Source organism: Stegodyphus dumicola, chromosome 6 (genome assembly GCF_044657685.1).
Source record: "Stegodyphus dumicola isolate Sdum_Otavi_A_Nest chromosome 6, ASM4465768v1".
NCBI classification, from domain to species: Eukaryota; Metazoa; Arthropoda; class Arachnida; order Araneae; family Eresidae; genus Stegodyphus; species Stegodyphus dumicola.
The window spans coordinates 229,538,742-229,564,516 of record NC_140773.1 but is presented as its reverse complement, the minus strand read 5'-3'; the positions used below and the strand labels follow the sequence as shown (position 1 = coordinate 229,564,516).

Sequence of the window (25,775 nt, the reverse complement as noted above, 5' to 3'; positions counted from 1 at the left end):
ATTAACGAAACGCATGACAGGCATCTGTATTGTATTGGCATGTGATTTGAAAAAAGTATTTCTCTATTCGGTTACTATAATTTTTCTCCAACTTTGGCATGGGTACCGAAGTTTTCATTTTTGCATTTTTTTACCGCCTGTGAATGTCTACCTTTTCATGTGCCTCTGATATTTTTTTAAATTGATATATTTTCTGCAATACTACTATCAGTCGCGAAAACTCAAGAATATTCTCTACTTCGAAAGCAGAATTCTTCTTCTTTTTGGCTTTTGGAATCCGTCCACTGCGACCCATATACGACCCATGCCTATGACCTTGCACTACGAAGGTCATAAACAGTCGCAAGTGCTATGACGCTCATCCTTCATTCGGCTGTACTTAGCAATAACAATCGGAAACGTAAAGAAATGCTGCACTATTTTTTTCATTTTTTTATTTTAAATATATTTGTTTCATGAAGTACTATAGATTGATTCAACTAGCAAAGCAAAAGAAGTTCCGCTTGTTAACTTTTTATCTATTATAAATTATTTATCTTTAAAATTATATTTTATATTAGATGAAGAATTAAATGTAAATCATGGGGATTACTAACCTGAAGTGTTAAAAGTTCTTGTTTCCTGGTTTGGCAACAAAAAAAACAAAAAAAACAAAAAAAAAAAAAAAATTGCGAATTGTTTGTTCTTTGGAAAGAAAGAACTGATTTCATTGATATTGAAATGTTTTTATACATTTGCTATTTAGGTGTACATAGAACTTATAAATTTTGCTTTGGCTACATCCCGCTCATCTGGCAGAGCTTGCCCACTAGTTTTTTCTATTTTTTACTATACAGTTGGATTTATAGTTACTACTTTTAAAGAATTTTTACTTCTTCTAGGTGGCTGAAGAAAGCAGCTGTTATTGACAACAGAAGAATCACAAAAAATGACGTCGAAATTCATTTCATAAACAAGTTGAAGTAAGCGCTAGCGTATTACTAATACACTCACTTCCAAAACTTAGGCACGGAGAGGAAAATGCTAATTTCCGGAAGCCAATCAGAATTGAAGAGGATGCAATTCGCTGCAGAGGTAGATGGAAGTATGCAAATATGTTAGGTAACAGCCAGTCGCGCTTTCATGTCAAGAAATATGCAAAAAAGGCAGTCTTATAAGAAGCCAGCTTTATGAAGGGTTACAGAAGTAGATTTAAGTGCTGATAGAAGGTGTTTAAAACTTTCGTACAATTTGTTTTTAAGACATACGTATTTCTATGACTTCCAGAAGACGAATGGAAGATTCTGAGCGCTGACGTGCTATGAGGCGCATTGAAGCAGGAAAATAGATCACAGATGTTGCTATTTTCTTCGGCGTTCATCATTCTGTAATTTCACGTTTATGGATAAAATTCCAAACCACACAGACAGTTGTACGAAAGCCCGTAGCCGGTCGCCCAAGGGTTACAACCACCGCGGAAGATCGATATATTGCAATTGTGGCCAAGCGGAATCGCAGAGTGACATCCACACGTGTGACATATATGGTTACAGCGTCCATTGGTAAGGCTATATCTGCAGCTACTGTACGCCGAAAATTACATATGAGTGGACTGTACGCCCGGGTACCTCGAGTTTGTGTTCCTCTATCTGTCCAATCAAGAGGGGCACGATTACAGTGTTGCCGGGAACATGCCAATTGGAATGTGTCTGACTGGGGCACTGTCATGTTTACTGATGAGTCAAGATTTGCTCTGGAGCCAGATGACAACCGTATAAGGATATAGCGTGAACAACGAATGCGCAATCAGTCCCAAAACATCACCGAACATCACGCATTCCGAGGCGGAAGCATTATGGTGTGGGCAGGGATTTCATTAGGATACCGCACCGATCAGCACATCTTTAAACGGGGGTCCTTTGACGGCTGTCCGGTATCGAGCTGAAGTCCTAGAACCCATTGTGAGATTGTACGCTGCAGCAGTTCGCCCTACTTTTGTTTTAATAGACGATAACGCACGTTCCCATAGAGCTGACATCGTCGATGACTACCTGGAGAGCGAAAAGATTGCGCATATGGCGTGGCCAGCATATTCGCCCGACCTTAATCCCATTGAAAATCTTTGGGATGCTCTCGACCGTGCTGTATCTTTACATTTCCCACCCCAGCCACTCTTATTGAGCTGGAAACTGCTCTACAAGAAGAATGACGATTGCTTAGTTCTTCGGTGGTTGACCACCTAATTGAAAGCATGGTCACAAGGTGTAAACTTTGTATACAGATGAGGGGAGATCACATACCCTATTAATGTCCTTTTTTTTTCATTTTATACATAATTCTGTTTAAGTCCAGTATGTCATTATCTGAAAACTTATAAAAATTTAATATTGTTTTCATTTCTGTATATAATTATTGATTTTGTATTATGCACAAATATATATGCTACTTTCCTACCGAATTTTGTGTCAATCAAAGCAGTATTTGTTGATTTTTTTGAATTTTTTTCATCTTCGTGCTTAACTCTTGGAAGTGAGTGTATATTAAACATTAGTATATTTAAGCAAAGAGAAAAATGTTTCATTTTTCAAACGATTAGTTATCGTACTTTCATTTTTAAATAATAATACGACAAGGAATAATTATTTGAACAGACAGATTTCAAGATAATTTTGTGGCGACAGTACTACATTTTAATAGATTCAGTTGCGCTAAATTTTTTTCTCAAATGTCTTTTATTTGTCAGTCAGGATAGGATCTTTTGTACTTCAGAACAGGAAAGGCTAACAAGTCGACAGGATCGACCAGTCGATCTCGAAGAGATTTTTGGTTAGTCACAGCCGACAGTAGACGATTTCAAGACGCAAAAGGAACTTAATTGTGATTCACGGGAACAGACGGTGGCGCTCCTTTAATAACATGGCTGACATTGATAATTCGCTTTCCATGGCAATCGTAGCAGCATCCTACGTATTTTCTCCCCACCTTTTACGTGCCTTCGTGGTGGAGCAGTAGGACACTCGGCGCTTATTCGAGAGGTCGAGGTTCGAGTCTCGAAGAGGGCATTGCTCATTTTCCACATCTCCCGCATAAAGAAAACCCCTAATGATTCTACACGCCATCTAGCAAATCATTTACACGCCATCATCACGTGGCTTCTCTGCGCGCTCTCTTCTAAACCTTGATGTAGCAACACATAAGTTTGTATTACTGTATTCTTTGTTTAGTATGTAGTAATCACCATAGTTGTAAAACTGCATTAGCATTTCTGCATGGAAAGTAATTTTGTAATTAATATAATGTCTTTATGGACATAACAGTGATTTCTTTCATCAAACATAATAATACACTTCACCGGCCAGCCAGATGGTATAATAGTTAGGTGAGCCGACTGCGATGCCAGAGTACCTAGGTTCGATTCCCGGAGAAAGCATGTTTCTAACTGTCCATTCCTTCATAGGACGCTACGGTGGCCGTTTGTTAGGTGCCTCCACAATAAAATGACCATCATTTCGGGCCATTGTGGAATAGGAAAGTGCCCGCCATTTGATAAAAAAATAATGATACACTCCAATCATTGCATGGTATCTGCTATGTTTTTCCTAAAATATAACTGGACTTCATATTAATTTTTGCTCCAAAAGTCTTATACAGGGTAGTCCAAAATTACTGAGCGCGTTTCACATTTGAATTAGGTGCCACAAATAGACCACACGGGAAAGTTATTTTAACGTTTTAAATTTCGTTGTTTTAAATTGTCTTCCCAAGAAAACAATAAACATGCCTACACCTCCTTTTGTTCTTTTCTTTTTTCAAACATGAAATGCGTTTTAGACCACCCTTTATATTTTATAAGGTATTTCTCCCGCCTTCTTAACGTGCCTTCGTGGTGTAGTGGTCTGCACGCTGGGCGCGCATTCCAGAGGTCCGTGGTTTGATTCCCGGCAAAGGCGTTGCTCATTTTTCACTTCTACTGCTTCCAAAAAATACCTAATTTCTCTACAGTGGCGCCCGAACTAAAAAGGTGTTGGATGATGATGTTTCCCAGTACTTTCCAGGCGTTCGCCTGAGTCAATCCTCGGGGGAGGGACTTAATGTTTCTACATTGGCGACCGAACTGAAAGGCTGGTGGACGTTGTTTCTCTCCACCCAGGATTTGGTGAGTGGGTCCCCTAAAAATCCCAGTCGCCCTTTAAAAGGGAGAGTATATAAGGTATTTCTCCCCCCTTCTTATCTTGCCTTCGTGGTGTAGTGGTTTGCACGCTGGGCGCGTATTCCAGAGGTCCATGGTTCGATTCCCTGCGAAGGCGTCGCTCATTTTTCACTTCTCCTGCTTCCAAAAAAATATGTAATGTCTTTACAGTCTCATGAAGGATTATTTTCAGACCATGCCTTTTCTCATACAAAACAATTAGCATTTTATATCCTATATTTAAGAATCTGCATTTATTCGTGAACAAAAGTGTACATTTATTGGAGTGCAATCATATTTCTTTGGAACATCTCATAAAGGTCCAAACTCCGAACCACTTCTTGAATTTCTGATTTTCGTATTTACGTTTTCAGGCATCTCGGTACGTGCTATTTACAGTAGTTCCTTCTACAGCCCTTATATTTGTGGGCGAATGAAACAAATTTGTGTTACTGTGTACCATTACTACTAGTTAGTGTTGAAAACGACCACTCTTGACTAAACATCCTAAAATTTGCAACTACTCTACAGAGGGGCATCTACTGAGACTCTACTTAACTGCACATTTTTGTAACGACTTCAACGGCAAAGATCTATATATATAAACAAACCTCATAATTTGATTTTCCAATATGTTCGGTCTGATAGTCCTTTAGTTGAACTATCATATTACATCTTGAGTCCTTTTCAAAGATAAAAGTCCTTTTCTTAAAACATCAAGCATGATTTTATACCACTTCTTCTTTACAGTCTCCCAGAGTCCATCCAATGTTTTGGGAGGCCGCTTATAAAGAACTTGTTTTAAAAGTCCGTATACACAGTAATCAATAGAAGACACATCAAAGGACTTAGGTGGAATGCATTTAAAAGGAATAGCTTCAATTTCGTTTTATTTCTCATTTTTTTTTTTTCAAGAAACAGAGCAGTACGCTTGGATCCTTATCTTAATGGAACATAACACGGTGAAGATTGTGTGGATAAAGTGATGGAATTTCTTCTTTAAAAATAGGCGTTAAAACATATTTCTGATACTAATCCGAATTAATTTTGACATTTTTTTTGTTTCAACTGATAATCCTAAGAACAAAAATTTAATTTAGCTTTTAGTGTGTCCGCATTCTGTCTGCATGACTCGACTCCTTTGTACACTACTGGTACTACCCTTAAAATTCCGTTAGTTCTTGTAGTGATCCTTAAGAAATTCAGTTTCCTGTTCTTACCTGTATGAAATGTCTTTCAAAAATTTGATAATACGAACACAACCCAAGGAAAGACATTAACATTTTTGTTGTTCTGGGAGTGGCAAAATTTTGCACTGTAATAAGTTTTGATTCGTCAATTCTACCCTCATCTTGCGTTATTTTGAATCATAAGCATTTTAATTTCTAACATGCGTTCTTCTGTGTTAGGTTTTAGTGCCATGTCTTTCAAAAAAATAAACACTTCGTAAAAGGCTTCGGCGTATGTCTTAGATAATAAACGTTTTTTGCCTAATGTCAGACTCAAAATTTTATTTATACCTCTTTAGTATGTTGTCGTTATCTTCCTCAGATATAGAACAGCAAATGTAAAAATGCATACGTTCCGGATTGCTATGAAACATGGTTTTATTTGTGTCGTCTGACCGCATGTGGATCTGAAAGTATTCCAACTTGAGGTCCACTACGATCATATATTGCTTATATTTAAATTTTCTTAGAATGTTTTCAATACTGGATAAGAGGTAAACAGGATAATTCACGTTTTTGTTTATTAGCCCAAAAGAGCATTAGACCTCAAAGGGCTATTAGTCTCAAAATGATATTTTGTGTCGTTTCACTCACTACGTTGGCTCACGTTTCAAACTGTTACCACCAAATATTATCGCCATCTATTATATTTAAAGAAATTAAGTAATGAAGAATCTGCATGAATGTTTCTCACATTGTGAAAAAACAAAGCACCTAAGGCCATCCAATTTTGAATAACGTAGCCCTCCAACCGAACGTGAGCACTTGGAAACCCGACTTTTGAATTTCGAAGTTTTTTTATTATCTATTTCAAATTTTGTAAAACTTTGACGTATATTCGATTAACAAACTCTGTCATCAAAGCGAGCAATACGAACGCTGTGCGGAAAAACATTTTTATCTCCAGTACGCGAGACTGTGCATCGAAAATTCTAAAGATATGCTGTTTTTAAATTTTTTGTGAAATAGTTGTTGAATTGAATTTTATGTGGTTTAAGTACGAAGAGCATGATATTTAATAAATGAAAATAAAACACAAAGCGTTTAAAAAAAAAAAAAACCGCCTTTCGGACATAATATAAAGTCTGAAAGTTTTTCAAGACTTTTTTTTTTGATAATCATACAAGATAAACGCATAGTTTACGTTTTTATTTAATTTTCATTAATCAATTGCGAACCTCCACGCTTTATATGGTGTTATATTTTGTCTTAATTAACACGAGATTATAATTTCTAAGATGAAAAATGCACTTACCTCTTTCGTTTTTTAAATAGAAGCAATGATTTATTCTAATTCAGGTTAGCAATCCATTAGGTAGAAATGAGTAACGTCGCAATATTTTTGTGATAGCATATCTTACTAAATTTTTAAATTAATGCGTTTTTGTTCGAGGTTTCATCTTATGATCTTTTGACAGGTCAAGACAAGAACTCACAGTTTTGGAATTCATTGGATTCTTAAAGTCTTTATGCGATGACAGAGGAGCTAAAATGTCTTCCGTGGTTAAGAAATTAGTGGAATATAGATCCTCCAAGAGCTCTTCAGAACAAAACGTAAATATAAAAATAGAGCTATTATAAATGCTTCATTTTTTCTGTACTTAGCAAACTGTAAGGAAAATTACCGTTCCTACAAGATAGATGAAATAAGAACACACGATGAGACACCTGATTTTTCGGAGGAGTTTCGTTTCTTAAAATTCTTTGAAAAAATTATCTTGATAAATTAGAATTTTCGGAGGTGTTTTACATCCATAGAAATATTTTCATTCGTGTTAATGATCGTTATTCTAATCCTTCTCTTCCATCAACTTTCCGAGAGTTATCTGCTGCTTTTTGATTACGTTTTGCTTAAGGTAAGGATGCCGTTGATTAACTAGTTAATTCATAATAATTCACCGATAACTCACGGGAGAGAACTATCTCAGTTCGGAATTTTCCTTTCAAGCAGAAAATAATAAATTTTACAATAAAAATCATCGAAAAATATATGCAAATAAGTACTTTAGAAAGTTCAGTTAATCCATGGAAGATCCATAGTCTGAATTCCAGCGAGAACATAACTGAGGTTTCATGTTTCCTGCTTTCATAAGAACAATTAGGATTTAGTTCACTGCGCTTATTTCTGAATTTAAGGAATCATATGATAATCAACTAACCACGAGAATAACATATTCTAACGTGTGTTAGTCTCGTGTTTGATTGATTGTTATATCCAGCTAGCAACTGCAAAATATATCACTCGAACCTAGAGAGGACATAATTGATTTCTCATGTTTCTTGCTTCCACAAAAGTTTAAAGGTCTTTACAGGATGAGACGGGAGGAAGTGAGGGGGACACCATAGCTTTATCAATGGTTTTAGAGGGATAGTTCCAATGGTATGGAAAGCATAACCTTTGGGAGTAATCCGAGGATCATCAATTCCTCTTCGTCTACAGCTAAACCATTCAAGAAGACTTTCTGCTCGCCAGTATTTTAACAGCTTCCATCCCGCACAGACACTATTCACTTGCAAATATCCAAGCCCTCCTTCAAGTTTTGGAACCAAGATCAAAGATACGGCACCCATCACCGCTAACTATTACAATGACAATGCATCAGGAGAAGGGACTCTATTACGTGGCTGTCGAAAAGAATGCCTCTCATACAAAAGTCTCAAACCCTAGAGGCGCTCCAAAGGAGTCGGACAGCGATCGGTGAGGGCGGCTCGCCTGCACAGTCCAAAGTGACGGGGCGACCAGAAACTCACATTCCACGACCCCACCAGGAGGGGAAGAGGAAAATTTATGTCGGAAAATCAGTGTGCCAAAGTTCAGGCACGAAAAATCACTTCGGCCATGAACAGAAACTTGATCTTTCCAGGCGTCCACCTGGTGGCGCCGCGAGGGAGGATATGGACAGCCCAGTATCAAGGTTCCAGACGCTCGTTGGCAACCTCAAGCAAGGCACTTCTCCTAGGAGCACCTAGAAATCATACGATATAGCCCCACCACAGACAGAGGAACAGACACGACAATACCAGTACGGTCCCTGTCACGCCTAAACCAACATGAGAATGAATTCAGGTTCTAGTCCTGTGAAGCCAAATTATATGTCCCCGTGGTTGAGACTGCCTAAGCACAGATCCTAGCCTGTACTTCTTAGGAATTCTCCTGAGTCAATCCCCGGGGAGGACGCTAAATATTATTACACCAATCAAAGCGGCTCACAGTCTCTACAGGTATAAGCTGAAACAAGCCAGGCAGCTGTGCATCCAGTTAGACATATTAGGTATCGCCGGGCCTTAGTAACTAAGTTTCCACCCCAAATGGAATTCCGAGAGAGAACACCTTCAGTGCTGTCCGAGGGTCTCCCATTCTTCTTTCCTTACCATTAACCTCTCGAGGGGATTTCGCTCTTTTTGTACTTCGAGCACCCTCTTGACGCGAAGACATTATTCGCTTACAAACATCCACGCCTTCTCCCGGATTCGAACCGGGGACCTTCAGTATAACAGTTAATGTTGCTAACCACTATTCGTCTGGATGGTTAACCGTCAGTTAAAATGGCACCAACTTAACATTTAGTGAAAAATAAAGCGTCATCATCAACACTGTTTAGTCTATTACATCTCTAATTTATCCCCAAGTGCTTTTTAAATGAGGAAGAATGTTAGTAATTGTTATATGCTTCTTGCGTGTTCTCGGAGTGTAAGTGCTTAACATGTCTAGTTATGATTGGATGATGCGTGGTTGAAATCTAGAAACGTCACTTTGGATTTTTGAGGTTTACTACATTTATAAAAACTTGATGATCTCAGTTTCTAAAGTTAGTTAAATATTCGAGAAATTTTTTAATCTTATCCCCCTGCTATGATACTCGGGAAAATGTTATAAACTTTCATTACTTACCTATCTAACGTGCTTTCTTTTCCATTTGTTTTCAATGCATGTTCAAAACTTTCTGCTGAATGTTAAATAATAATTCACGTTAGCATTTATAACGGTTTGTTTTACTATTTTGTAGAGCACACAGCCTAGAAATCTGAGACTAACTGAACCAAAATCTCTGAATCCGACCATTGACATTTTTAAATCCACCCGGAAAGGTAAAATTTTAAAAGAAAAGGAAGTACCAAGCACATTGAAAGGTGACAAAAGTAATGCAAGACAGCAAATTCCCGAAAATGAACGTTGCACGTTAAACGAAGTGTCTGTTCCAATAAGCTTAAAGAACATTTCATTTGAGGACACCACTATGTTAGCAAAGGAATCTTTTGAAAAAAGTGACTGGGACAATACAAAGAGATTAGATGGAACCTTTCGTACTACATCACATAACACTGCCACATCGAGTTGCTCAAATGTATCTGTTCTCAGAGCAAGGAAATGTCGATCGAGTTTCAGCTTAGATTTACCAGAACTTATTAACTGTGATGAAATTAAAGTTCAAATTTCAAAATCTACTGGGAATGTTTCAGGTCCAGCGAGCGATCGCAACACCCAATACGGCGATGGAAACGATTACCATAAATCAAATATATCTTCAGTCAATCCTAAGAAGTATGAATTGGAAAGAAATGAGTCTAGCAATAGAATGTTGACCACCAGGGTAAAGGAAAATGGAAAGCACTGCCCAGCAGAAGAACAACTAAATGACGAACCTATGAATACTCTCTTGAAGAGTAATAAAGTTGACATTGGAGAGGCACCACTGGAAATACTTCAAGTTTTGCGTGAAGCTATTCAAACCGCGTCTGAAAATACCCAACCGCAGGATATAAAAAGGGTGAATAAGGGTATGGATAAAAATATGTCGCAGAGTAAGAAATTACTCTCTCAGCAAATCAGGCTTGAGTATGTTGCCAATATCATTCGAGAGGTTCTCTTTTTATGTGAAAAAGATGATAAAAGAAGCAATGAAGAAATTCATGCGAAGTGCATTAAACCCAAAATGGAAAGGACCGTTTCAAGTGAAGAAGTCTCAGAAAAGGTTTTCAAGAAAGAATTACAACATTCAGAACTTCCAGACCAGTATGAAGAAAATGGTAAAAAAGGGCAAGTAGCTCATTTTTTGAAAAATCAAATTAAAGGCACCAAAAGCCACTTCGTAAACAACATAAAAGAAGACCAGTATTTGGAAGCAGACATAAACAAAAAGCTTCAGACAGTATCTCCAAGTTACAGAGTTACTAACCTAAATAAAATGGTTTGTCAAAACTTAAGTGTAACTCAAATCAAGGGCACCGATCCTGATATTACTAACAAATACTCCTGTCATGATAAAATCCCGAATAATGCTATGGAAGATTTAACTAAAGCCGAGGCAGAACTAAACGTTGCAAAATCTGATTATAAGAAAAAACAGAATGGAAATGAAAAAATGTATAAGGTGGATGATTCCAGATGTATTAGGAAAGCAAACTGTTCAAGAAGTGAATTCAGTATTGCTAATAAATCTTTAAAAATAAAAGAAAATAAAGCATCTAATATCGTTAGATCTCATCGCAAAGTAATAAAAACGTTCACAAACTTGCCATTAAGAACAGTGCAGAAAGCATTTGCTATGAGTAAAAAAATTAAAAACAAAAAATTAAAATTAGATAAGTTAACAGTGGAAGACAAATGTAAGAAACTGCAAACTACTAAAAGTATTCTGCCAACTGCTGCTAAAAAAATAAAACAGTCTTTAATGACAGATGATTTGACCTCTCAGCGGAATGAAATGAATATAAAACGAAATACGAAAGTATTGAAAACTAAGCCTAGGCAGCTGTCAAGTTTGAAGTCTTCAGAAAGATTAAAACCAGACCATCTCGTGAGAAATAAAGAAAATTTTAAACGAGATATTAAAATTGCCTACAAAGTCAGAAGTCCAAAACAGAGAAATCCATTTCGTGAAACAGGAACCGGTAATTACGACAAGAGTTTTAAAACTAATGATATTAAAAATCTTGCAGTGATACTACAAGAAAACCAGTTGGCGTTGAGAAAACCATTTCTGGGGGCAGAAAAATGCAAGGCTAATTGGAAATTTATTGAATGCATGGCTAAAATAATTGAAAACAGTCACAATGTTAAGGATTCTAGATTCAATTCAGAGACGCTCAAAGATAATGAAAACGAAGGGTCAAACAAGAAAGCAAATAAACCTATCACCAGGAGCAAAACAGGTACTGACGTTTGCAATGCGAATACCGATTGCAGAAACATCGAGAATGTCACTGCTGATCTATCAAATTTAAATATTGTTCGCGAAAAGCATTTGGGATTTCAAAACTCTAATAGAGATGTCAGAATACCTGGTGAGCACGTAATGAAAACTACAGAAAGTGACTGCAAAACTAAAAATATGAAAGCATGTTCAGATGCACCTCAAAATCAGGTAAGAATGAAACGGAAAGATAAGAATAGTACGAAATTTCTCAAGAAAACGAACAAAAATGTAAGAAAGAAGTCTAATAATAATGGTAGAGCTCAAGTAACCGATAAAAATTTCTCGACGTTGGAAGTCACGAGCAAAGAAACATCAGAATTAAGTAAAATGACTAAATATTCGGGTTGCCAGATAAAAACTATGCAAAACAGAAATCAATTTCGAAAATGTCAAAAATACCATAGGAAGGTTAAGAATATAATTAATATTGAAACTAATTTTAAGGATCTGAGAAGTCATGCTCTTAGCGAAACAAATAAACAAGATCAGAATATGGCAAGCAATACATCTTTGCACATACAGTCGATGATCCAGGTTGCTTTTATGGCCGAACAAAGCGCATTTAGCGAATCCACAGAAGAGAATTTAGATGGAAAATCAAAAATCGCAGCAATCCACGATGTTGTTAAAGATAAAATGATTACTTTTAATGGATACGAAGAAGATTTTCAAGAGATTGAGGAAATGGCGACCTCTCAAAATAGCAGTGGACATGAAGAAATTATTTTTAATGCATGCGAGAAGGATGACCTTGAACAAAGAGAAGGAATAACCCAAATCCATACCAAGAAAATCGGCAAAAAAACTCGTCGTAAGGTGGCAAAGACTTTCACAAACTTGCCAGTACGAAAAGTAGAGAAAGCGCTTGCAAAGATCGAAAAGGAGAAGAGACGAAAGCTGATAAATATTGAAAGCAGGAAGAATACTTCACAAAATAAATCAATCACAGATAACACAGATAAAAGTAAAGCAAATACCAGTGCATCTAAAAATGTTAGTCACTCAATAACAAGAATTATTGCAAAGAATAAAAGCACATTCACTAACAGCATCCAAGATTCTAATATTCCAGATAATCAAAATGAAATTCCAGCGAATCAGGCAAAATCCAAATCTGCAAACAATATTCTTAATGCTGAACTGAGCGAGAACGTAAAGCCTAAGAACCCTAAAAAGAAAAAAATAAATAAAGCTGGCAAAAAAAGGAAACTGAAGAGAAAACATTTGCAAGACCCAGAAACACTTCTACAGTCCACTTTGGCAGCTTAAAACCACTCATTAGTACTGTGAAAAAAAGATAACTGCAAACATCATTTACTGTCGTCAAATATGTTTTTAAGATAAGTAATTTTTATTTTGTACGTAACAGAATAAAATGATTTAAAATGCTCCATTCGTTTCTTCTGCTTCCATATTCAAATTATGGGAATTTGTTGTCATTGAATGAAATGTCTTTAAAGTAGAAGAAAATTTCGGTAAATTATAAAGAGTATTCTTCAGCTGTTGTAAATGTTCTCTGATTAGAGTTTTTAAGTACAGTTGTCTTTTTCTACTTTGTGAATTTCGGTTTCTTTTTAATTGGCAGACATAAATGAGTCTGACGAAATGTTTATGGTTGCTAATGCTGACTTGTCTGACCTATAGTCAGACTAAGCCCAGGAAACTCCTCGTGGCAAGGAGCGCAAGTTTAAGTCTATTATTGGCAACAGCCTTAAGCATCTTACAGGTGAGAGTACGATTTAGATCAGTTCCGTCCTCCCCAAGTTTGATGGAGAGCACCCAGGATGGACGTGTCCGAGCGTCTCCTACCACCAACCTCTCAAAAGGACTTTCGACTCGCCCTAATGTTTAGAGTGCTTACATGCCGCACGGTCACTATACGTCTACAAACATCTATGCCCTCTCCGGGATTGGAGCCCGGGTCCTTCGGCACGGCAGTCGGCAACTCTAACCACTATATCGGTTGGGTAATAATGAATTTTTTTCACGCAGTGGATCAGTAGTAGAAGACAACCAACAGTAACATAATAAATTAATCAGAGAGTAAATATTTTGTCATATTCATATGAATCCTAGAACGAATAAAACATGACTCGGATGATAAAGAATATGGCTACAATGTGCAACCTTACATGCCTCGCAATGGATTGTAATAATATAAATGAGATTGCTGATCATAGCTAGTAAAAAGAAATCATATTCTTCTAAAAGCCAAGATTTTAATGCCCGAAGGGTAGTCCAATGATATGTAATGGCTCCTTTTAGAGAATTCCGAACATGCTGCATAGAATATATAAATTCGGTGACTTCCTTTATCACATCATACGGTGAATTCTTCCTGTCTCCTAGGAAATTGTCGATCAGTTATGCTTTGTGTGACCTCGCTTTGTCCCTCCTGTAAACAAAGAGCTTTCCAATAGTTTCCCTAAAATCCTTTATAGGATTCATTCCATTGGCGGTCTGCGGTCCCACTGCCCGCATCGAAGACATGCAGTGACATCGAAGACATGCAGTGGCAGGCATCCGCCCGGAATCATGCCTGCCAGACAAGGAGTTCAACCAAAATGGACGATTTCCTTTATGCTAGGAGTTGGGCTGATCGCTGAATAAGATACATGGCTTGCTGTGTCTAAGAATGATGTGCTTGGCTTCTCAAAAGACAGCTTGTCCGCTTAGTCATCATCTCTGTATGGGGTCTTACATTTAAAGCTGCGTTTAAGTTATTCACGGGTATTATGGCTCTTGGCGAAACTCCTGGTGATGGAGGTGATGGACCTAAGTGTTCTAACCCTTTCGCAAACGATATTTTTAGCATATTTTACTACCAGTGGTGTATTTATATTTTTAAAAATCAATCATTTAAAATTCTTTTAATTTTATACTGGTGTTAATGATTGAGGTAGTAGAATGAAGTTTGTCATTAATAATTTAAGGTTATCTGATTCTGGATAATCTCTAATTTACTAATTAAAAATTAAATAATGTTGGTGTTCACATTAATGAAATGAATGAGCCTGCCAATTATTGTATAGCCATTTTATGCTTATATGAGATACTTGTTTCAAACACTACAGTTATAGTGTTTAAGTTCCCCCTTTGTTGGTAAGACATACTCCTGTGCGAAGTTCATAAACAGGACAACTGGTTATAAATTTCGTAAAATTTCAGTCTAGGGAAAAAAAGTAATAAATGACTGCCATGTGTAATTTCCCAACTTTGAGATTTTCAACTATAGTGTGGTTATACTCAGTTAATTTGAATTTTATTCTTTGTGCTTTCTGGAAATCTAGAAATACCACAAAGGAAGACTTCGACAAAGAAAGGCTTGCGGTCTGTGAACCAGTGATTGAGAATTTCTGTTTTAAAGAATTCTGAGAAATTATTTAATTGAAATTAGTCCTGTGCTTTTGCTTACATGTATAAGGTATTTCTCCAACATTCTTGGTGAGCTTTCCTACTGTAGTGGTAGCACATTGAGCCGGTATTTCAGAGGTCTGCGGTTCGATTCCCGGCGAAGGCATTGCTAATTTTTCATCTTTCCTGCTTCCAAAATACCTAATGTCTCTACAGTGACGCCCGAACTAAAGGGGTGGTGGATGATGATTCTCCCCACCCAGAATTTGGCGATTGGGTTCCCTAAAAACCCCAGTCGCCCTTTAAAAGGGGGAGTATATAAGGTAATTCTCCCACCTTCTTGACGAGCCTTCGTGGTGTAGTGGTCAGCACACTGAACCGGTATTCTAGAGGTTTGCGGAGAAGGCGGTTGCTAATTTTTCATCTCTCCGGCTTTTCCAATTAACGTAATGTCTCTACAGTGGTGCTCGAAATAAAAGGGTGTTGGATGATGATTCTCCGCACCCAAGATTTGGCGATTGGGTCCCCTAAAAAAACCCCAGTCGTTCTTTAAAAAGGGGAGTATATAAAGTATTTCTTCCGCTTTCCTAGCGTGCCTTCGTGGTGTAGAGGCCTGCAGGCTAGGCCGGTATTTTAGAGGCTTGCGGTTCGATTGCCGGCGAAGGCGTTTGCTCATGTTTCATCTTGACTGCTTCCAAAAAATACCTAAACACATTTCTCCATACAAATGTCACAAATTCGTAAACTGGCCAATTTCATATTCTTAAAAACGTATTACTTAACATTTTAAGAATTACTAGACGCTTATATTACATTTATCATGCCACGTATTAAAAATAACATCAGGTTTTAAAACATTTATGGTAGTTAGTTTTGAATATTTGCAAAAAATGAGTCTGTAACTTTAATTTTGGACACTGATATTATAGGATCAAGCACAAAAAATCTACCGTTTTATTACAGGTCGTACAGTAACTCTGTACGCTGTTGCGTTCTACGGGTTCGTGGAGTGATTGACGACAACACTTTATTAAAAATCAAAACAAAGTTTATTCATCAGTATTGCACAGGAGAGTTCCAAAGACACGTTTACAGCCGTCGAAAAGCTGCGATAAATACGCTGAAACAATCAGCAACACAGCCTTGAGGTAGCTCTCAGGCTATAACGGGGAAGGCAGTTTCAATGCAAAGCAGTAAAGTACTACTTTTGACTCGGTCGATCGCTCTTGAGCTAATCTCTGAACTCAGCTAATCTATTAAACTCAACAAACTACTCAAGATACTCTCTCAAGACACATTCCGTAATTGCCGGGTATTTTCAGCCTTTAACCTGTTTTCGAGAACATTCTCGGAAACACAGGTGTAGAGACATTAGGTTAATTGGGAAAGCAGAAGAGATGAAAAATTAGCACCGCCTTCCCCGGGAATGGTACCACGGACCTCTGGAATACCGGCCCAGCGTGCAGAACCCCTACACCACGAAGGCAAGCTAGGAAGGCGGGAGAAATACCTTATACAGGTAAGAATTCGTTCTAGAATGTTCTCGCTCCATGAATACACAAATTTTGTCACCAAATGTTGTCAAATGGACAATTTCGCGCTAAATCTGGCAACCCTGCTTTTCTTTGCCCCTTTTTGGTAACCCTAACGCCGCTTTGCGGGGAAGCTATCTTACCGCAGCTGGGCATTTCGTAACAACAGGGAATATAAAGGACAAAAGTGTTTACTGATAAATAATATAACGCCGTTTTATGTTTTTTTATTTTTTTAAAGCACATCTGTGAGATAACCACCGTCCATTACGATGCACTGAACGGAGTCAGCGAGTGAAACTGTTTATTACTTTCAGCAGTATTTCAGGTAGAATTGCTTTGACCTCTTCACTGATGCGATGCTTCAAAATGCCTAAGTTGGGGAACCCTCGAGTACCGAGCGAAGTTCTCTCAAAGAAATGAATTTTTGCAAAACTGCAAATTGAAAAACACAGTGCGTAGGTTTATTTGATCTCGCAGATCGTAACAATCGATGATTGGAGCGGATTGCCTGAAAAAAACATGACAGTTGAAATGATAGCAGAAATAAAATAGTGTAGATAAAATATGATTTTATTTATTAGATCATTTGAATGCTACGAATAAGAAGCGTATACTTATAAGGTATTTCTCCCGCCTTCTTGGCATGCCTTCGTAGTGTAGTGGTCTGCACGCTGGGCGCGTATTCCACATGTCCGTGGTTCGATTCCAGGCAAAGGCGTTGCTCATTTCTCATCTCTCCTGCTTCAAAAAATACCTAATGTTTCTGCATACTATTCAAAATATAAAAATCCAATATGCATCGTAGCAGCAATATATGGTTGATGTTCGTGAGATAAATAGATTGAATTATTTAGATTTCGACAAAGCACACGAGGGATTGAGGACTTTCCAAGGGAAACAGTCTCGTATTTACGTTAGACATTTTGGGAAAATCACGATAACTCCTAGTTTGAAAAATAAGTTAAAGACATTATTTTTTGCGAACTGCAAGATTTCCGAGAAATGGTAGTTTACCAAGTGGGATATATATAATAAATTTAGAAAAACGTTTGCAGCAGAAGTGTCAACACCTTGGAAATGTGCTAAGTTGTATGGATGGTAATTGTTCCGCTAGTGTAAATGCTATATGATCCAAAGGCGAAAATGCAAGGAAGATGCTGCAGCATATCTCATGTCTTGTGACTTGTTGGTGCTTCAAGCATTCAACCCAAAGGTTTTTACTTGTCATGGAGTGCTCTTGGCCAGTGGTCATATAAAAACGAAGCTCTACGCGTACCAAATGCTGCATTTGATAGAAAATGCAGGAACAAGTAAAATTACCCAGAATAGTAAAATTAACCAGAATCTAAAAGATAGTGGAAATAAAGCTGTTCGAGCTGGCAGCAGGAATGGTAGATTAAATAGACAGTTATTCCTAAGATGATTAGTACATTAATACATGAATTTCAATGAAATAAATAAATTGCATATGCAATATGCAGGCGTTATATAGATATAAGATACGATGGGCTGAATAGCGTCTTCACACGGTAACAAGGCGTATTATAACGGGACATGTCATTAATACAATTGAGCTTCCTCTACGAAATCAAAGCAAGCGTGAATCGATTTTGTTCCTTGGAAATATAATTCATCCATTAAGCAAAAGGACCGCCCACTATAGCTTTTATTTAAGTCCTGGTGAGGGGTCCTGCTTCCCGCGGTGGCTTAAAACTTGCTCTTAAAAGAAAATATCCTTTCTTCTAATGCACTGCTTAAATGCAGCTTTAGCAAAGGTTACTAGAGGTTTTATTTCATCTTATTGTATTTGTTTTTAAAATTTATTTACTTTAAAGAAGGTTGGGAATGTGACGGACAGTGATATCTCCTTTCGTGAATTTAATTCGTTACCGATGGCCCTTTCAAATCAGAAAAGCTTGTAGGGTTTATATTTATTTTAACTAACATTTATTTTAAGTTCAAGCTATCTTTCCTGTCAAGCCTTTACTTTCCCCTAGAATTGCCAATGCCAGAGTATGTAAATTGTAGTAGAACGCGCAGTATATTCAAATTTTACCAGAAGTAAGTTGAGTCTAAATAGAAGGGAAACGATATTGTATGTGTGCTTCTTGAATCGCTAACGTGAAGGTTGCTAGGTAAAAATTTAAGAACCGCGCGTTTCGGCCTGTGTGCCTATCTCGGCAGTTTACTGAATATTTCAACTGCTTAATCAGTAAGCTTGCTGAATCGCAGAACGCGGTTAAGTTAGTTACGATTTTAGAGCTTCGTAGGTAGTGATCTCGTTATTTATTCATCCTGTCATTTATTTTTAGTTTCACATTTCTGTTTTGTTAAACCGCCGGGTCGGTGTAGTTTGTGAGCGTCAAGTGAACGCAGCTGTTATTTATAAAGTGGAATAAAAAGGGATTTAAACCCTTCTTACGAGTTTGTGTAATTTACAGTTCATAGCAGTCACTACCATAGTTGCTGACAGGTTGGGGCCACGCAACACTATAAGCTTATAAGGTATTTCTCCCGCCTTCTTAGCATGCCTTCGTGGTGTGGTGGTCTGCACGCTGGGCGTGTATTCCAGAGGTCCGTGGTTCGATTCCCGGCGAGGGCGTTGCTCATTTTTCATCACTCCTGTTTTAAAAAAATACTCAATGTCTCTACAGGCTCTTAAACCGAAACAATATCCCCATAAAAAGTAATGTAAAATGGATGAATTCGTTCTTGTGCCATTATATATGACTACTCATTTAAGCTTTACAACAGTACTTTGTGGTAAAGCCCCCAAACACTGGTAGTTCGCTCCGAAGTTCGAAATCCGCAAACGGGCTGGCTGCATGGGCGTTTTTGTGGTTTACCTCATGTGTAACGTGTTAATACGAGCCAGTTTTCCTTAATACATCCTCCACGAAGGCATCCCTCCCATCCATCTATTGGATGTAATTTAACATGTTTCAAAGCAGTATTTAAGCTGCGTTTCAAGAATTTAAAAAGGGGTAGTAGCGGACTTAGTTCCCTTGTTTATGCGAGTTTTAAATTAGCTCTCTAGTTCGGTGTTCAACACCTTTCAAGTTTATACTGATATTTCTCGGCGCGGCTTTGCTGTGTGCAGTCGATGTAGCGTTAGTTTAAGCTAGGGAGCCGGTCATTAGATTATCTTAATTTACTAGTGATTTGTTACATTCTTATTTTTTGTGACGTAGCCACAAAATATGGTGATTTGTGAGATCTGTCTTACTTTAGTTTAAATCAAAAGGTTATTTAAGCCTTTCTTCTGCAGATTTAATCTTAAAGACATAGCGAGAATTCGCTACTTCGCTTGCGACGTAGAGTCAAAGATGTATGTTACCAAAGAATACACATAAACTCTATACACTTCGCACCCAAGTTCACGACACAAAACTAATGGAAATCATTAAATCTAGTACCATATTAAACATATATAATTTATACAGGTATCATAAAACTAAATTAATTTAATTTTACGATACCTGTGTGAAGGCAAATGAAATGCATAAGTGGAAATTGATGGGCAAAGAAAGCAAAGAGTTGTTATGGGATGGGGAGCCTCTTTCCATAAAAATGGCAAAGTAGTTGTATTCCTGGAGCATCTTTTCCAGTTTTTTTCTTTGTATCTTAGTGCTACTCGACTCCGCTTGAGACACACAGGGCGTCGGTTTTACTCAAAATTTGACCGATGCGATTGGTGGTTTTGTATATTTAAAATGTTTGTAGATTGACAACGGCATTGTCATTGGAAATGCAAATACTGTACCTTGCTGCTAGGTTATAAGTGTGATAACATTACGTGGAAATTTTGCATGTTGCCACATTTTTCAAAGATTTTACAGGTCAAAGAGTTAAGGTAATTTTTTCTTTTTTCCTTTTCCTCCGAAAATATTTCTTTCACAATCGCCTTGTTGCGCGCTTATGGGTTCGTAATGTATTGAATGCACACGAACCGATGATAGCTTGAAATTTATTTTTAACCTAAAGAAACACTTCGCAGTTCTGTACCTTTCCACAAAAGTACTCTTACAACTGTTCACATTATCACAGAGCACAATCAGCAGTTACACTTCAAATACTAAGAACGTTAAACACAATGCAATGCAAAGCGCATCTAAAGAGCGAAGCTCACACGGAGAGATCTCGGTGCTCTGAAATCACGCCGAACTAAACAACTGAAAGGCATATGACACCTGGATATCGTTGCAGTTGCATATGGAATCAATTACAGTTATTCAGTTGCAATACCTATTACGGTTATACAGAAACCGGACCAAATTTTCGTCAAATGCTCGCCAAGTATGGCGACTTTTGGTGATTTCCCGCCAAATTTGGCGAGAAAAATGAGTCGTCAAAATCTTTGCTAGTCCTCAAATCTAACGGACATTACTCAGTTAACTCGATGCATGTCCAGTTTTTGTCCATTCGCGTCTAACAGACATATTGAAATTACAAATTATTAATTTGGATTCACTGCAGTTTAAAGCAATTGAATCTTCCTTAAGTATTGCACAACTTAGATGTCGAGTGCAGTTTGAAATAACCGGCATTTAAAATAAATCTACAGTCATCCTAAGCACATTTGAAAGCAGTAAAACTTATGTATACTATCCCACTACATCATTAAATGCTGCAATACATGCTCGTAAGCAGGCGCTTGTGGGATTTATTTAAGTTATTTAACAGTTCATTTAATTTTGAAGCAATCTTTCCGATTGCCTTCGCTTTCAACTGACTCTTCTTGCTATAATATTAATGAGTTAACGCGCGTGTATTCAAATGAGGTAGAAAGTAGTATGTATTTAAGGGAAGGTTTGGAAGGTGAATCTGGAGAATGTTTTGGCTGCTTAAGGACACGTCGTTATCTTTGATTTGTTAGCGATTAGTGTTCTGTGGCGTTGAGAACTTCTAGCCATGGGGCTTGTTTACGCCGAGTTAGTGGAAGCAGTGTTAGTGAGCAGAAGCAAAAATTGATAAGAAAGGGTTTTGAAATAGAAATAACTGTTACAAAATTAAAATATACTCTGCAAGAAACTGACAAAGTTGATATCGAAACTGAATCCGAAAATGCTAATCCTACAAGAAAAAATAGAATGTAGAAAAATGTGTTGAATACATTTTGGAAGAGATGGTCTGAGGAATATCTTCTGGAACTACGCAGTTGTCATCAAGTACGCAGTATCCAGAAATTAGTTTCCTTTAGGAAAGGAGATCTGGTACTTCTGGAGGAGGACGCAAGGATTCGACATATGTGGAAAAGGGCTGCTGTTGTAAGGGTAATTGAAAGTCGCAGTGGAAAATGCAGATCATGCGCGCTGCGTGTTGAGCACAAAGAAGGGATCTGACTGAAGCAGCTGGTCGTACCTCTTGAGGTTGACAGAACTACTGGTGACGTCAGTGCCGCTCGTTACTTCAATCACGATTTTGCAGCCGCGCAGCCGGGTTAATGGTTAGCGTCGCTGACTGCTGTGCCGAAGGACCCGGGTTCAAATCCCGGGGAAGGCATGGATGTTTGTAAATGTATAGTGTCAGTGCGGCAGGGAGGCACTCTCAGTATCCAGCGAGTTGAAAGTTCTCCTGTGTGGTTAGGTGGAATGGGAGACCTTCGGACGGGGAGCTCTTCCTCAAAACTGGGGTCGGAACTGCGCTAAATCGCACTGTCTCCTGTAAGGTACTCAAGGTTGTTGTCAACGACAAGCGTATCTTGCGCTCCTTGCCGCGAGGTATTTCGTGGGCTTGTTCTGATGTTCAGACAAGTGATATAAGTCATAGTACTCACACACGGTTTTCGTACGTGCGGAGTTTCATTCACCTTTGGCTTTTGGCAACCCAACAAAATTGTAAGAATAGTAGGTTTTTGTTTTAGAACCGCTGCATGTCAAATAACGAAATAAAATTTTTATATAAACGCAAAAAATGGTTTAAAAAATTACAAATTTTTTGGAAAAAGAGTTTTTTTCTCTGCCGAAAAGGAATTTACTTTAGTTAACTCGAATATGATAGAGAGTTTAAAAAAATTTAAGACTATAAGATATTTTCTCCCTCCATCCGGCATGCCTTCGTGGTGTAACGGTGGCACACTCGGCGCGTATTCGAGACATCCAGGTTCGAGTCCCGGCGAGAGCTTTGCACATTTTTCACTTCCCTTACTTCAAAAACATCTAATAACTCTCCAAGGCTACCTATGTTTATCAGCTTAAATTTATATTTTACAATGAAATGTTACTCTTCTATATATTAATTTTACCAATTAGAGGTTTTCCATAATGAAACCATATAAGAAATCAAATTTTAGTTTTAAGGAGCCTTTTGCATACACAGTACTAAAGTTGTTTTCAAAGTATTGTACCTTATTTTATCTCAGAAGTATATGTCTAGCGTCAATATTCAAAAAATAAATTTCTCAACCTCCTTTCTTGAATATATTGCGTTTATTTTGCACATCCTCATTTGCGCTTACCAGACGACTATATTCATTTCATTTTCACATTTCTTTTCAAGTACAGTATTTCTTTAGACGTTCGCATATTTTCGTTTTTTCAAAGCCACCCACTCAAAAAAATCTGAGTGTGCGTGCTTATTCCCCCCCAAAAAAAAATGCATCACAAAAGGTCTTCTTGTTCTGAAAGTCAAAACCTTCTGCTCAGTTCATGTTTGAGAAAACAAGGTCAATTTTGAAAACAAGATTTTTGCATTCCATTCACGCCATGGGCATTTTCGAAAAACCGAAAATGAATGTGACAGAGGGCGTTGTCGTCGCCTCATAAATTGCGCGAATCGTGACCGGAAGACGGTAAAATCTCCAACGTAGTCTCCATCCTGTTTGGGTGAGTTTTTGACAATTTAATTCGCTCTGTCGAAATATGTTTTCAGTTAAAACTGAGGAAATCGTGTAAATGTTTACTGCGTTAAGAGTCATAAAAATGAAATTTACAATCGTGAATAGTTATTGAAACTTCTAACTGTTAAGGAAATCTTAAAATAATTTTCTCAAATCTCAGGTAAATTTTAAAGTAAAATTGTTATATGTATTTAAAATGGTATCTTTACTACTTGCAGTTTTATCGACAAGAAACATTTATATAAAAGAAAAACAATGTTTAAATAAGTTTCTTTCTTTCTTGTTTTTGGGTATTCATTCGTTTATTTCAACCAGTGCTCGAATAATAATAGTTTCTTCAATTAGCATTAGTTTTTAAATGATTTGTTTGAATGAAAATCCTTTTAGTTAATAATGATATATATATATATATATATATTAATAAATTATCAAATGTAAGTAACGACTATATATATCTATCAATACTAATAAATAATCAACCATAAGTAAGGCCTATATGTATATATATAACTATTAATAAATAATCAAATGTAAGTAAAGACTATATATATGCATATCAATATTAATAAACAATCAAACGTAAGTTAACGACTATATATATATATATAATGTCTGTGATATAATTCTCCTTTTTTTCATTATTTTCTCAACGAAACGTGAAAAAAATAAATTCTATCCGAAAAGAATTATTATTGATTACTGATGCATATTAATTACAAATAGTCTTTACAGTCTTTCTCAGGAACACTGAAAGAAGTTGGTTGAAAGGTGCTTAAGGATAACATTACTATTATGACAGCAACTCCAACGTAACGTAAATTTCCGAGAATTTTAGAGAATCTCTAGTATTTCAATATTAGATTTTTTCGTAAATATGGAATTATACTAAAGAATTATCCTATTACTATTACTGCTATTGTTATACTAAGGAATGTTGAATAATACTAGTTGAATAATACTATTATCACTACTAGATATACTGCTATTGTTACAAATAATAGTTATGAATACACCTAATAATTATGAACATTAGTTATATAAAATTATGTATTAACAGCATAAAAATATAACATATTATTTAATAGTTAAACACTGAAAATTAAGTTTGGAACCATGTAAGGTATATATTTATTAAGTGAAATTATTTATTTAATTAATTTACGTACTGTTTCCGCATGCGCATAACTAATGGCGCATGTTCCTTTTGTGATAACGAACAAGAATGATTGAACTTTAAAAAAAAGCAGAATAAGAATTTGAAATGCAGTTAAGATTTGGTTGGAAGAAAAGAAGTCTGTTGTGCAGCATTTTTCTTTTTGTGAGTGATGGTACTTTTCTTATAAATGATCTTGTAGGTACAGCAGAAAAATCAGACTTTATGAGTAAGAACGGAAACAAATTGAATAAAACATTCACAGTTTGTGATTTGGAATGACTTCTATTTCTGTTTGATAATTGGCTTATTATCTTCGGTATCCTTTTTTGTTTAATTTTCAAATATTCAAAGTATCTCATTGCTTTATCTTTCTTTATAAGAAACAAAATGCTGACTTATTTTTTTCACTTATCTAATTTTATTTACATTAATTAAGGCTAATTTAATTACATTTAATTTACATTAATTTAGTTTATTACATTATTAAATTAATTTTATTTACATTAATTACAGCATTGAAAAATAAAGTAATTTACATTAATTACAGCATTGAAAAATAAAGTAATTTACATTATAATTTACATTACATAATAAAGTAATTTACATTACTAATTTACATTGAAGAATAAAGTAATTTACATAACTTTATTTTTCAATGCTGATGTTACCGTGAAAGACTTATAAGGTATTTTCTTCCCTCCTTTCTGCATGCCTTCATGGTGTAACGGTAGCACACTCGGCGCGTATTCGACAGGTCCAGGTTCGAGTCCCAGCGAGGCATTTCTCATTGCTTTATGTTTTCTGCTTCCATATAAGCTAATGACTCTTCACTGGAGCCAAACTAAAAGGGAATGGATGATGATTCGTCACGACCACGATTTGGCAATTGGGTCCCCTAATATCAAGTCGTACTTTAAAAGAGAGAATATATAAGGTATTTACTTTCTCCTTTCTGCATGCCTTCGGGGTGTAACGGTAGCACACTCAGCATGTATTCAAAAGGTCGTGGTTCGAGTTCCAGCCAGGGCATTGCTCATTATTCATGTTTCTTGCTTCCAAATAACCTAATAATTCTACAGTCTGAAATTGAAGAAGGCCGACATTCTGCGGAGAATATCAATACATATTTGTATTGATGCCAGATTCATACTATAAATAAATGAGAAATAAGTATATGTCAGTGAAAGACCAAATATTTGGTTATATTGTTCTACATTCGGAGCATCACCGGTGTATGTCGACAAGCACAAATATGCTGTGGTGGAGGTCGAAATGAGATGCCGAGTAGACAGACAGAG

General features: G+C 36.8%; 1 protein-coding gene across 3 annotated transcripts in view; it reads left to right on the top strand.

The window, feature by feature from the left end:
- Positions 1 to 25,775, top strand: part of LOC118182448 (uncharacterized) — a 66,925-nt gene that overhangs the window by 25,903 nt on the left and 15,247 nt on the right. For 2 of the 3 annotated variants that reach the window (XM_085819627.1, XM_035351791.2), the window contains 3 exons: positions 882 to 962; positions 6,816 to 6,951; positions 9,405 to 12,979. In XM_085819627.1, the coding sequence (XP_085675753.1) occupies positions 882 to 962; positions 6,816 to 6,951; positions 9,405 to 12,863 (3,676 nt within the window). In that variant the 3' untranslated portion in view covers positions 12,864 to 12,979. Of the gene's footprint in view, positions 1 to 881; positions 963 to 6,815; positions 6,952 to 9,404; positions 12,980 to 25,775 lie in introns of those variants that run through there. The other variant, XM_085819628.1, reaches the window with a different exon arrangement.